We start from the raw sequence: 15,348 nt of genomic DNA, 5'->3' as shown, positions 1-15,348 counted from the left end.
CTTTCTCAATGGTTTTAACAGGTAGAGGGAGGTTGGTAGTGGGTTTTGTAGCTATTTAGGTTATCGTTGTCTTCATCAAGCTTCATGATGAGTAGGGTGATTTGGCCAAGAGGTCAGCAAGGAGCTGCTGGATAAGGAGAAGTTGATGGTATTAGTCCAGGTTGGAGTGGTGATGTGACTGAGTTTTTTTTACAAGGGAGGATGTGACTGGGTCAGATAGGTGAAAGGTCGGCTTCATGGATGATAGTATTTGCCTGACTTTCTTTTCAGATATGGTGCAAATTCGGACCAGTTTGCATTGTTTTTTGGATGGAGGTTGCTTACATTGTGGTTCTGGTGTTTAGAGGTGTGGGAGTTTTAGATATGGGAGTTGTAGATATCTCACACCTCATTGACATAATTTGGTGAGAGGGTATGTGCGGGGCCAGCATTGGATACAGGGTATTTTTAAGTAGCAGATGAGGAAGAGTATCTAATGAGAGTTAAATGTTTGTTATCTTCTGTGGGAAATTTAGCAAACTCTTGACATCGTTTAGTGGAGGCATGGGTACGATGTTGGGGAAATGAGGAAGTTTGGTTTTTGATGATCCTGCAGGCTTTCCATTGTGTATGTACTTTTTATATTTTAACAGTTCCGTTTGGAGGAGTGAAAGATGAGCTAGAGAGGGTTGGTTTCTCCATTTTCTTTCCATCATTCTGAGTTGTCACCTCTCATTGTCAAGATCTGTGTTTGGCATTTGTTTTGTTCAGGCCCATTGTAGTTTTCCCTATGTTAGCCTAATTGTGCACAACACAGGCCACATTTTCTTTGCACAGGTTACTATATGAACACTTTTGCTTTTGTGCCACATTATATTTTCACACAGAACATGTAGATGTTCTTTCCTGGGATTTAGTTTGAATAGCAGACAAGGTTAAAAAACAATATCTCTTGCTATTTTATTCTTGTCTGGTAGTCGTGCCTAGATACACCACAGAAATGCAGCTGTTGTTTATGAACATGTAAACCTTGTCATATAGGTATGCTCAGCAATGTAACAAACAGAGAGAGAAACAGATATTTTCTGAGAAAATATCCTGGCTGCATTTGAGATGTAGAATGTTCATGAGTGTATGCTAAGGTACGGAGTCCGCTACTAATCTAAGAGATCTTTGCTGTATGATCAGTTTGCTTCTGTAAAAGAGGGGGAGGGGTTAGGCTAATCTGTTTTATCCCTGGGCATTTCATAATATATGGTCTATTGACCAAGTGAAAGGGGGTGTCCTGTCACTGCAATCCCTGAGTGTTGTGTACTGAGGTGTCAAATATCTCTCTGGATATGAGGAGAGTGAGACACTTTAGTTAGTCTCACTAATAGCTAGTCGGACTCATGGAAATGAGGTGGTATCGGTGCTCAATCCCCATCTACTAATGTTCTGTGGTCCAAAGCATAGTTCTGTTCCAGAGAAGAAACCCTGCAACATGTTAAGCTCTGGTTTTATCTTCACAAATGTCTGCTATAATTCTTGCACTCTGGAAATGATTATTTTTCAAAGCAACTCAATGTAGATTCATAAAATGGGTACATTTATTTGTGATGTGTAATTATTCTCAATATTCTTTTTGGATTTGCAGGTAAACTTGTTTAGAATGTCGACATTATTCCTAAATAAACATTTATATATATTTTTTTAATATGTATATACTGACAAACCGAAGGTCTGTCAGCCCTTGTTGGAATTACAAATGCACAGTCAGAATGTATGTGCATCTTTAAAATAAACCTGTTTTTGTTTACCAAGATAATCTGACTAGAAAAATTTGAAATATTTAATCTAATTTTTAAAAGCAGCAATACAACCCAAAAAACTTTATTTACATCAAAGCAAAACATTAACACATAGTACTTTTATTTAAATATGCATTTGGTAATTAGAGGTGATATCAATATATTGTTATTAGTGTTGCTTGCATTGTCCTGAAATCCTGTCTCCCGACACACACAAAGTAGAGAGACATCATACACATTTGAAGAGAGAATAACGTTGAGTGCTTAATTAGAACCATGTTGAAATCTAAAACCAGCACGCTTTATATGTAATTAAAAGTGAATAAGAAGAGATAAATGACAGACAGAAATTTGGGTGAAAAAACTGCAATGAAGACCTGTGCCAACATTTCTGCTTCACTATATAGCTTCATCTGTTCGGGTATTTTTTAGTTTACTTATATCCAACCATGTAAAATGATGTAGTCCAGCTTGAAGTGAATCAACAAACTACATTTGTTATGGCATATTTTCTTGTTGCATCCTTGTTGTCTTTATACATTAGGACATTGTTAATACAATAAAGGTTTTTATTGCTTCTTATCTAGCAGTAATTTATGTGTTTATGTATAACAAATGTTTTTATACTGTTTGGTTGGCCTTTCCATAACTTATACAAGCCTGCCGATAGGCAAACGAGGTAGACACATAAAAGCTTGTGGTGTTTTGCTCAAATTGATGGGGTTTCCATCTAATCTGATATCCTCTAGAGCTCTGCGGGCATATGAGACATCTTTAACATTGCAAAATGTGTCTTCATGCATCTCTTGAATGTTGTTATCCTGAAATAAAAAACACAAATGTAAAACTCTTAAGCAAATATACATCTATTTTTTATGATCCTTCTTACTTAATATTCAATGCATGTTTCTTCGGAGTAAGGAAAAAGGCATGCATAAGTAATACAACACTAATTTCGACGTCAATCTAAGATACTAATACTAAGGGGTATTGATTCAGATAACCCAAGTTAAAACAATGGCATACATTCTAAACAGATACATTCTGACACTTGTTCCAAAATGAGAGACTTTTCTCGAATCTTTACATGTTACCTGTGTTTCTAACATCTTTCTTCTGTTAATTCTTCACAAACATTGATAACATACCCACTAAATTGATATAGAAGTCCAGCATTCCTAAAATTGTGATGATGTAACCAAAACCCTCTAAACCATCATGGTAGAAGATACCGTTAGATGTTGTGGCTTTTTGGAAGATTTCTTTGATTAGACTGTTAGCATGATTCCTCTACCACAACCCCCAAGAGAGAACTCCTGATGAAGGACATATTGGGAAAACAAATCTCTTACCATATCATGGGCTTCAACTTGGTCTTACACTTGTATAAAAATCAGCAAAAACATTGTCTACTCACCTGCATGTTAGTGCATGGCTACTCATAATTTAAGTCTGAACTCTGATTCCTTACTTGCTATGAAGGCGTTGTTAGCCACACAGGTAAGATCGATGTCAGGCCAAATAGCTGAGACAGGAAATTCCCTGATATGAAGATGTAATCATTTCTCAGGTGAGGTTGACTTGTATTTAAGAAAGTGGTAAACCATTTTGGTGCAGTGAAGCTGAGTCACCATGAGTCAAATATTTTATGTTATTTATGGATTTTGCCAATGCAGTGTGGTCATCTAGCTTTTTAAATTAAACTTTGTTAGGCAGTCAAGTAAGATGTTAGTCATTAAATCAGGCTCATTCCATCAATGCCAGATCTGTTGTTAATTTCTTCCAGAGTTGTGGGTAATCACAGGTGGGCAGGAGGGGGGACTGCTAGCAGTATTGTTGATGCTGATATTAGTTTCTGGCTTCCATAAAGGAAAAGCTCCTCTTGGTTTATTTTGTTCAATTTACATTATTTATATTGACACTTCTACTGATCAAAATCACCACTTCATTCTACTTACCCTTCGCCTGGCAAGGAAACAACAGTATCAAGCATCCATTACTATTTTAGCTATTTCTCCCATTATAGACATGCTTTTATTTGTTTTAATATATTCAGGGCCAGGTGTATGACCATTGACTTTTGCGACTGGCAAATTGCGACAAATTGCGAGTCGAATTTAATTTAAAGAAAAACAATGTCTGGTTCCCAATGGAGTTGCAAATTGCATGCCTCATGAATATTAATGAGGCTGTCGCAATTTTTGGCCCCAATTGGGAATGGCTGGCACTCCCAGGGATGGTGGCCTGTTGGGGTCAGCAGACCTCCATTTCCGGGACTGCTTTAAAAGACAACGGGATGCATTTAAAAAATAAAAATGTAACTTTTCATTTTCATTTTTTAATGGCAGGCAGTGGTCCCTGATACCACTGTATGCCCTTAAAAAATGTTTGTGCATGCATTCCCAAAGGGGTTAGGGTCCCTTGGGAACTCCTTCCTGTTTGCAAGTGCTTTACCACCCTTCTGAGAAGGGTGGTAAACTGCAAGTGTTTTGCGACCGCAATTGTGGTTGCAAAATATTCTTACATAGCTTTTGGGGTTGCTATTAGGAAGGTAACGCTCCTTCCTAATAACAAGTTGCTAAACTGTATTTTGCTTGTCGCAAATTATTTGTGACTCCCAAAATAGGGTTGATACATGGGCCACACATTTTTTGCGGTCTCAAAGGGCCTAAAACCCCTTTCCAACCACAATAAACGATCGTACATCTGGCCCTAAATTTGTTGCGCACTAAGTAATCGAAGGTTTAGAACAAGGATTAGAGTTTGATGGATGGAATACTCCATTACAAATGTGATGTATATCCCATCTGTCATATTACAAGTAAATTATATTCAAAGGCACTTGAAACACAATAGATGTGACATCCGTGACATTTGTGAAAGAGCATCCCATCCGCCAAACTCCAAATAAGGCCGTAATTCTAAAAGGTGTGGTCTTTAGGTGTGTTTAGGGATCTTAGGTTGAAATCTTTAATCTTCAGTTGACCTGTCAACCCAGCCTGAGGCAATTACAATATTCAATCCACCTCCATATAAGCCTCTATATTCTGTTTATTTTATTTTTATTTTATTTAACATTTGGATGGCGCGTCGATTCATCCCCAGGGAGATTTCTCGGCGCCCGGCAAGACAGAAAACACGTCCGTTGGACGGCCTAGGTTCCTAAAACAACCAGGTCTTTAGGCTCTTTTTGAAGTGTGTCAGTGTGTTTGAGCTGTTATCCTTTAGTGAAGGACAAACAAACAAAAGTATACATAAACTTGTATACAAACCATTCAACAAGGCCTTTAGTACACGTGTAGGCTTATTAAGGGAGAATAGCAGCTACTCTCCTACTCGGCACTCTCTGCACTGTAAGTGAAATCTGCCAAAGCACCACAATGCAATTTTACTTAACTATAGATTTGACTGAGTTATATACCTGACACTAAATAACATGCATTTTTCCTCCTCACCAAAGAATGATTAAACATGAAATGAATTTATGATCTGAGAGGCCATCAAAATATTGAAAATCATAATTATACTCTTGAGTAATTTTTGAGGGTGGATTTTCTGTGTACTTACATCTCCTTATGGTTTTTCTGTCTATTGAGATTCATGAATATTCAGGTCTAGTCAAAGAATTAGTGTCTGTGGCAAGCATGTCCATGTTAAAATCTGGGTGAATATACTTAATTGTCTATTAGCTAAAAAAAAAAGTGAGCTTGCTTGCTCGACCTCCACTATGCTAACCGTATCTCCATCCAGACTGTATAATTCACAATTTGTCTCATGCACGTGTGGAAAGCTGAACTTCTTTGTAGATGTCTTATCACCTTTTGCCCTCATATGAACTAATAGATGCTGGTTTTTCGACAGTGCACTGAGGCCTATTAACCAGACGTTAGTGCCAGTGTTTTTTCCCTAAAGCAAAACACATGTTCAATTGTAAACATATTGGCAAGTACGTTAGCACCCTTGTAAGACCTTGATAAATGGGACCTATGGTACCCAAGGCATGAAAGAGGGTCCCTATGGGCAGCAGATTGCATTATGCATTATGCCACCAAAAGGGACTCACACAAAAACTGCATGCTGACTGTCACTTTGGCATGCGAAGAAGGGCACAAGCCCTTCTGAAAACACAACATTACTCGCTCCAGGTGTGCAATGCCCCCATACAGCATGTATAATATTTATGTGCCCCCTACAGCAGGCCTTAAGAGCCCTGAGGAAGGTTGCAATACATTAGATGTGATGGCATAGCTACATCGTTAGATATGCCCCTGTGATGCCTAATTCCGTTGCTAGAGCACTGCAAGTGATCAGGCAGCCATGTTGGAACTGGTCATTACAAGTTAGCCAGCTACATAATGGCTGCACTGGAAGTGATGGTGCTCGGTATCAAACACCTCGTCTCAATAAACCTATATTGATGCCCGTATCAGATTTATTGTGATATACACCAAGAAGGCATCTGAAAACCTACTAGTTCTCTAGTGCTCTCGCTTACTAGTATCGTCCAGCCACCACCACAGAAAAATTCCTGACCCCTTGTAGTTGAGGGCCCACGCTCTCAGACGTCAGGAACAATGCCTGCTCCTCAGGAAGGTGATCACACCTCCTCCAGGAGGATGGCTAGCAAATTAGCATGTCAAGGCCAGAGGATTCAAAACATCTGCCATTTTTAATATGTGACCGCCGCTTCCTACAGACCTGGAGAATGCCACCCTTGTCCTAGGGCCCATTTGGCACCAGAGCAGGCAGGAAAAATAGCTAGTCAGTAGGCATGTCATACTATCAGGCTAGGCAGGGGTGGCCAGCATGGTTCGCGGGTGGGGTCGCTGGTGAGGTGCTGGGGGCATGTGGGGGTCGTTGGGATGGAGAGAATGAGCAAAATAAAATAAAAAATTGCTTACCTTGCCGCTGCGAGCTCCCGCATCTCCGCTCCTGCTCTCCTGCCTCCGACTTCAGGAACAGGAAGCAGGCAGCTAGGCTCCCTCTCCTAAGCCAATAACAATGCTGCAATGCAGCATTGTGATTGGTCTGAGCGTTGTGACGTGGCACTCAACCATGGGCTGGAGTGGTGGGCGTGTTCTCCATGCAGGCTGTAATGCAGCCAGCATGGAGAACGCATGACTGGTTTGGCCAGCCTGAGAGGGCTGACGAAACAGTCATTGCGCACTTAGAAGTGGGCAAACCACTAATTGCCAAGAGCAGAGCAGCCCAATGCAAAGCAGCACAAACATAAAATCCTAATGACTGAAAGTTATTATGTTTTATGTTTTTGCTTTTCACACTGCTTGAAAGCAGTAGGGTGATGCTCCTCTGCCATAGTGGGGGAGTCGCCACTGAGGCCTGGCACATCCCTAAGGTGGGCCACCTGAAATGGAGACTCGAAGAACGTTTTCACCATATTGGTTTTGGTGAAACTAGAAACCCTCGGTTAGGTTTATGCACACTCCCCACAGGAAGTGGTCATAAAGGGGGAGTAGTGACCTCTAGAATGGGTAGCCCATTGGCTACTACCTTTAACCCCCCTTAACACCCCGAATTGCAGTATTTAGATGGCCTCCTGACACCAGAAATTCAGATTCATTAACCTGGGAACAGAAGAAGGATAAGGAAGAAGGATAAGGAAGAGCCAACCCTGCCTGGCTGCTGCTCTCTCAAACATTGCAAGAAATGCCTCATCCTGCTGCTGAACAGCCTCATCAAAGCCTTGGAGGACTGGTCAGCACTTTGACAATGAAGCAGCAACTCCCTTGGGGCGGAGGAGCCACTTCCCTGCAGCTACATTCACTGACCGCACTTTTCTGGTACATCATCTTGCTGACCATCGGGTCCACCCAGGGTGCATCACACAAAGAAGATGCCACCATGGTTCTAGGAGGACAGCTCCGCCTCCTTGCTGAGTGTGGAGACATCAGGACCTCCAGGAGCCACACAGTACCAATGCCCTTGGTACCGTAGCACTTACAGCAACCAAGGTATTTTCAGTGTCCTGATCGTACAACACCAACGCCAACCTACAACCAACTAACAAGGGACTTCAAGACTGATGAGAGTGTCACCAAGAGTGACCCTGCAGTCTTGTTTTCCTCCCCTCTCCAGGTTAACCCAGGAAGTGAGAGACTCTAACTCAAGAGACCCACTGACCAAAACACCTCTGCACCGAAGCCCCACAGCCCGACATTTGAGTCAATGAACGGTGTTCCCTTTTTCCAGAGACCCTCAAAAGCCGAGCCCACCATTGAGTTCTCCAGGACTTGTCCCTAAGATCCCAGGTGCAGCTTTCCTTTTACAGGTACTTGCCCATAGACTTTAACATGTAGCACACAATGCTACCAACGCGGTCAGCGTTTCTGCATCCAGGTGCCTTAGGGCAGGTACATCCAAATTGCTGGTTCTTTCTTGGCCCATAAGCACCTTATGTACCAAAAGGTACCCTTAAGAACCTCTTGCGAAAACTGTATGCAGTATGGGCCCAAATCACAGAACTAACTTAAGACAAAATCCTAAACTTACTACCATTTTGGTATTCACAGAAGGCACCTACTCATTTTAGTATTCACAGAAGGCACTTATTCATTACAGTATTTTTTTTTTTGCAGAGTTTTATATAGCACGAACTAGACACAAACCGAATCAGGTATCAGAGCGCTTTACATAGCACCAGTTACGTTACATGAGGACGGACACACATTCATTTTAGGCACGGGGAGATTAAGTGATTTGCCCAGAATCACAGGAGGTTTTGGCGTCGTTACCGAGACTCGAACCCAGATCCCCAGGTCCGAGGTCGAGCGCCTTAGCCGTTAGGCCAACTCCTCTACCCAATTCACAGAAGTTAGGAGTCCTAACTTTAGGACTCCTAAATGCCTTCTGTGAATGGGGAAAGTCTTAAAGTTAGGATTGTTCTCTGTTTAGGAGTAGTAACGTTAGGACTCCTGACGTTAGGGCTCCTAGTTGCCTTCTGTGAATACCAAAAGTCTTAAAGTTAGGAATTTTCTCAGTTTAGAAGTCCTTAAGTTAGACTTTACTGCTCCTAAACCAAGAAAAATCCTAACTTTAAGACTTTCGGTATTCACAGAAGGCATTTAGGAGTCCTAAAGTTAGGACTCCTAAATGCCACATTGGCAAATTTAAAGAAAGTGTAATTTACATTTAACTTACCTGCAGATGGAGAGACTGCAGTGATTCGGGGAGAGGGAGTGGAATGTGATCCAGCTCATTGCCAGAAAGGTAAAGATGGTGGAGATTGTCCATTTCCTGTAGAAAATAAAGTTTCATAAGTTTAGGTACTCATGATACTGCAATGAAAAACGTTAAAATGTATACAGACATCCTCATTTGATTTGGTTAATTAATAGGTAGAACTATTACCTTGTTTTGGGGAAATCAGTGTAGGCACCTAAATCCAATTGTTTAAATTAAGATAATTTTGTCAGAACAGCCTAATGTATTGTAATAACGATTCTCTACTATGATACTTAGGTCCTGTCTTCTCCACTTACAAGATAACTAGCGATCAGCTAATTAAAAAAGGAACTGTTTTTCAAAATAACTGGACTATGCTTCCTTTAATAGTGAAAAATGATGACGTATGCTTATATTCAGATACGATTAGGAGAATTTTGGTGATCACATATATAGAAGCTAGAACTAAATAAAATAAAGGAGTCAATTGGAAAACTGACATCCATTCCTTAAAGCCCATCATGGAAACATCTCTGTATTCCTCAATGTCTCGATCCGCATACCAACAGTGGCTATTAAACTCCAGTCTTTAAACAACACTGGGGCATATTATCAAGAACAGTAATAAAATTATCGCCGCTTTAGCGGCAGGAAACCACCGCTAAAACGGTGATAATGGGCTTAATAATATGGTGTTGTGAATTCCCATAGCACCCAGGTTCTGGTGTTAACCTGGGCTGTTATGGGAATTCACAAGGGCATATTATCAAGCCCATTATCGTCGTTTTAGCAGCAGTTTCCCGCCGCTAAAGCAGCGATAATTTTATCGCAGTTCTTGATAATATGCCCCACTGTCCTTAAGCCTTTCATTCTTAGCGCAAAGCTTATCCCACTTTCTAGATGATTCTGAAAAGTTGCTAACACTTTTCTAAAATTCTTTCACAAGCTCCATCAAGAGTTACAAGCTCCCAAGCATGAGACATAAAAAAGCTTTTCTGTCGGGGCAAAAATGGGTAAAAAACAGAACAACAACAGGTTTTAAATAGGGCAACCGTGCATGAAGAAAAAGAAGAATCCATCCCTTTAATGACGGCTGCAAAGGCATCAGGACTATACATTGCTTAAGAGAAACCTGATAATTCCACTTCTTATATTGCTCAATGATATTGAGAGGGGCATGCGGGGAAACGTGTTTCCATTTTAAAAACTGGAGATGAACCTTGGAAATTGTATTTCCTATAACCCCCTAACATTAATAAATGCTGAGAATAACATTTTAATGAAAATTCTTTCTAATAAATTGGCAAGTGTACGAAGTGAACAGATTTTTTCTCAGGGTTACTGCTATCCTTAAATACCCATTATTTATGGAAGGTAATTGATTTAGCTGAGGATCTTTTGGGTGCTGAAATGCATCAGACCTGCTGAACTGGAAATTGCTGATAATGTCCTCGAGTCAGAACGACCGATTATGATGCTTCCCAACATCAGTCGGTCAGATTCGCATTGACTTCAATGGAAGCCTGTGTTCCGAACGAGAACACAGGCTCCCATTGAAATAAAGGGTGGTTAGGGAAATCCTTGCACCCATCATGCCTGCCAATGTGCATGGTTGGGAAGAGGGGTCCCTTAGGTACCCCCCTTGGCCCCAACTGGAAGTCACTAGGTGAAGGGGGGCCCGCCACGGGCCCCCAAATATACTTTCCAACAGCTGTTTTGTGTTGGGCACACCAAATCGGAGCAGCTTCCGAATCAGTCATCATAATCGCTTGTTCGGAAACCCTGTCCATAGAGCTGTACGATTCAGCTCCGAAAGACTCAGGCTGTCTAAATGCTAATCGGAACCAAATCGGACAGCCCGAACGTTTTCCGGGCATCGTAAACGGTCATTGGGAAATGTGTGTGATTCAGTCAGAAACAAGGGTTCCGGTTCGGATTCTGCAATATAGAACCCCATTTGGAGCCTTTCCAAATGACATCATAATCGCCCCCTAAATGGACAACGAGAAGAAATCTCAACGGAATAGGGTACCCATTAAGGATCTCCATAGTTTCCATTGCTATTTGCTCTTTTCATTGACCAATTACCTTGCTATGTTAGCTCAAAACATTGATTCAGGGAGCTCCAACGGGCCATAAAGCCATGAAAATAAGAAAAATAAGCTCACACTCAGTCTGCAACACCATCAGTACTTTCTCATAATGTCATGGTATTAATTAAATGTTTTGAAGACGGAAGGAATGCTGGTGAATTGCAGCCCTCTATACTTGCCAAAGGAATTATGCAACATGGTAAGTATGCATGCGATTTATACTGCCTAACCAAATCAGGTTACTGTTTGAATTAGAGAAAGATTTTAGTATCGTACACAATTTATATGTGTTAATAGTTGGTAGAGTTATTATTTATTTGTTTCGGACTCTCCCATATTATCTATCTAGATGTTAAAAAAATCAATGGGATGATTTCACCATTCATATGGGGCTATAAATTACCATAATTTGCTTGGAAAATACTATCCTTCCCATTAGAGGAGGGGATGGACAAGCCCCACTTTTGAATTGTATTATCTGGCAAAACTGTTCCATAAGGTACATAAAATCATTGCATCATTGATGAAAGACACAATCGAGGTGCTCCTTTAAAGGTAATCACAGGGAAATATGTTGACATGGAAATATGGGTTCCATGCATTTGCATGTAAATTTAAAAATCCCAGAAAATATATTTTAAAAAAAAGCTTTGCACCTTTAAGTGTCTTTGTAAAACTATTCATTTTGCATAAGAATAACCACAACAGTTAGGCAGAGTGTCTCTCAAGATTTCCCAGAGTATACCTCAAAAACAATGTCAGAATGAGGGAAAAAAGTTTAGGAATTTGACTAGATTGGGAGTCATTATAGAACTATGACAATCAAAGAACTAAAAACAAAAACTAACCTATCATTATTTTTTTCAAGTTTCAGGCCAGAAGCTATTTCTCAAATATTCAGTGAAGAGAGGGCTCAGGAATATTCCGGGAGATATTCCATTGTCTGTGTGACATCAGGAATCAGCAAGGTGTCTGAGTTTCTAGAAAGATTACCAGAACAGCAGTGAGTCGTTTTTCTTTAAGGCTGTGGCATATGACTCTATCATAGCTGGAGCACTGTAAAAAGCTAGCTTGCCAGGGTCAAGAGTAGGACATCTGTCTCACAACAGGCAGTTGCTGTATTTAACCTTCAGAAAAACACTAGAAAGCAGCCTGGCAACTTGTTGTATTGGCTTTTTGCTCCTGCTCCATAATTTGCCATTCCCATCCCTTACCTTTGTTGTTTACTCCCCAAATGGTTCCTCATTTCCCTTGACATCTTTCTCTGTTCACACTGACCTTGCTCTTTGGACTCTGTTTGGCTAAGGCTCTACTCCTCTACAGCTCTTTGACCCCTTGGATTTTGTTTGGGCTCTGGTGGTTTACTGAGGATTGACCTCTTCACGTCTCTGACTCAATTTCTCTGTTATACTGACCTTGCTCTTTAGAAACTGTTTTGTCTGGCTTTGTTTACCCACTCCCTTTTCTCACTCAGACCTCTCCCAAATCAATGCCTGATTTTGAGGCTCACATGGTTTATTTCCAGCTGGCTTAGGTTCACTGTGACCCTTAATTATGGTGAGCACTCATGCATATAACATATTTATTTGGAATGTCCTGTATTTCTTCACTAAAATACCACAGGTAGCTTTTTCAACTCCTTCCTGGGAGTCTTTTGACATAATACCAGAGAGAGCCATACCAAAGTACAGTTGGGCATGCTGCTTCTCTCTCTCTCTCGCATCCATTCCCAAGCACCTCCGGAGTTTGTCCCACTCTGGTGCAACTAGTTAGAACGGGCAGGTACAGGCTAAGAGGAGTGAGGTGGGTTAACATTCGCAAAACCTCACATGGCAATAGGTTATATAAGGCTTTAGGCTATACTTAATATCTGGAATTCAAAGCTTCAAATTATGAAAAAGTAAAAGAAACCTGGTAATTGGATTTCGAATACCAATTCAATGATGAAGAATGGGGGATTATTAATAGATAAATACTCAGTTCCATTCTTTACCAAATTCACTATATCTCTGTTAATCAACAATGTCTAACCCCAGATCGGATTGAATAAATACATTCTCTAAGACAACCTACTCAGCATGTAGAAGATACCTGACCAAGACTTGTAATTGGAAGCACATATTTGTGAGCAGCAAGGAAATTGGATGTTTGTGACAATCAATATTTAAATGTTGAGGGAGAGGGTAAAACATATATTAGTCTCAGACACAATGGAGGTTGGACAATGTGAATCTCCTAAACGGGGTAACATGGATATGACTTTCTATTTTGGTTAATAGCCACTAAGTCTCGTATAGCATAAAAACGGAGATCCAACGAGAGCCCTATAAAAGGAGAATAAATCTTGTGCTTTAAAAAAGAGCATTATAGCATTAGAAGAAGTGGACCCACTAAAAATTCCTATCTGATCACTAAACACAATGTTAACTTTCAATCGACAAGCCAATTTTTCTTAAATCCTATATACATTTCATAACTTTTAAGCCAGTTACGCTTGCTTTCAAAGTTTCTTTCAGATATCTGAAAATGTTAGCATGCATTTTAAGAAGTTGAAAATATGCTGTTATACGCTATCAAAAGTGTAAGTTGTGAAGAAACTAAACACATTTTGTATTGATGTTTCTGTAGTTATATCAATTTGTAAAATGTTTTACAATAAAGTTAAGATAGTTTGAGCTCAACATTTGAGACATACATTTTATTGACAAAAATGCTAGAATTGTGTTTGAAATGTTATAATGGGTATTTCTAATGTTTTAACATACAAAATTCAACTTCTGCAAAATCATTGCAGTAATAAAGGATTGTGAAAAGATCAAAATCAGTGCAAATACATTACATTTTATTACACTATCTGTACAAAATGGTTATTGTTTATAGGAACATGTAACAGTAATTTGTTATCTTTCCCACAAACAATGCCATCATTTAGAAAACTAGATCTTCTTTATGATTTTTTAAAGAGGGAGCAGTTCAAATTTTTGGAGCAAGATAAATTGTATTATTATGCCATTAAAGATCTTTAGAATTGTTAACATAACCAAACCAACTCCAAGAATATTTGATATTGTAACTTGTGAACTAGCAATTGGGAATATCACATTTACCAAGGTTGGGAATCTTCCTCTAGCTTTCCATTGTCTGAAGGATATATTTTGTTATAGAAAAGGCTAAATGACTTGAATTTGAAATTTCTTCCGCCAACAAACTTTCCAATTCAGGGAATGTAATGAGAAATGTTAAAAAGCCGGACATATCTTGTTCAGGAAATGTTAATTAGGAATCATTAAAGTGAAAAGCTGAATAGAACAGGAGATTTAAAATGGCAGCTTTGTCACCCGCTTTTTGTTTGGCAGGTGGTTGATATAACCCAGAGGAAACACCTTGACACCACCACCTGCTCTACCAAGCTGTGGAAGGTGCGTCGATCAAGAGTCTTCACCCTAATATCATAAAAGATCTGCAGTGAAAATCCTCAGAAAGGACAAGATGTGTGGTACTATGCTTTGCTTGCTTTCAGCTACATTTCTAGTGACAATTTAGGTAGCAGAGATCCACCATATGATGAAAGCATTAGCACATTTTCTACCAAAGGTTATCTCAGAGTCGTGGATCTAAAGGTGACTATATTAACTTTGGTGGAGGAACTATTCTTGAATTGGCTTTGAACTCAAAAACTAAACAGGTCTACCTCTTGCCATCTTTCCAGAACGAATTAATTCACCACAATTGTGGGCACAAAATCTGTGACCTAAATTCTGAATTAAACTCTCAATTAGTCAGTTGAGTTAAAGTATTTGGTTACAATCATTAGTGCCAATGGCTCTGTGCTTCCTATTCTGCTGCTTTCCATATTAAAATTACCACAACGACGTTTTCTTTATCCTCCCTTGCTGTTTCCAATTTTTTTATCATAGGGTATGGTACTTTCTCACTGTATTTGTGCCATTCATCAAATAATCTGGTACATTTGGTGCATATAGCCTATATGTTTCCTACTGATTTGATGATCATTAAGTATATTGCCAATCAGTAACACATTATTTTGGGGTATACATTAACACCGGCATCTAGATATCTAATCACTCAATTGTGTTACATACACTTGTGATGGATGACAAGCAAACCAAATGGGGATCATCATTTTAACTCGTTTGCCTTGGCATTTTAACATACCTTGATGAAACCCTTCTCAGAACTAGACCTTAATGGAGACGCGCGGCATGGCGACCAAGATGGCCGCGACTTGAGGAGGTCCGTTCCGATGAGCAGCGCTCGTGAACGAAGGGCTTACTTTGCGGTGG

General features: G+C 39.9%; 1 protein-coding gene across 1 annotated transcript in view; it reads right to left on the bottom strand.

The window, feature by feature from the left end:
- Positions 1–1,868: 1,868 nt before the first annotated feature.
- Positions 1,869–15,348, bottom strand: part of EPYC (epiphycan) — a 201,686-nt gene continuing 188,206 nt past the window's right edge. Inside the window, exons 6-7 of the mRNA XM_078674261.1 lie at positions 8,928–9,023; positions 1,869–2,590 (exon numbers count right to left, since the gene is read on the bottom strand). Coding sequence (XP_078530387.1) covers positions 2,420–2,590; positions 8,928–9,023 — 267 coding nt within the window. The 3' untranslated portion in view covers positions 1,869–2,419. The remainder of the gene's footprint in view (positions 2,591–8,927; positions 9,024–15,348) is intronic.

The sequence above is a fragment of the Lissotriton helveticus genome, chromosome 1_1 (assembly GCF_964261635.1).
Source record: "Lissotriton helveticus chromosome 1_1, aLisHel1.1, whole genome shotgun sequence".
Taxonomy (NCBI): Eukaryota; Metazoa; Chordata; class Amphibia; order Caudata; family Salamandridae; genus Lissotriton; species Lissotriton helveticus.
Note: the sequence above shows the minus strand (reverse complement) of the source record. Positions and strands in the feature narration are given on the sequence as shown.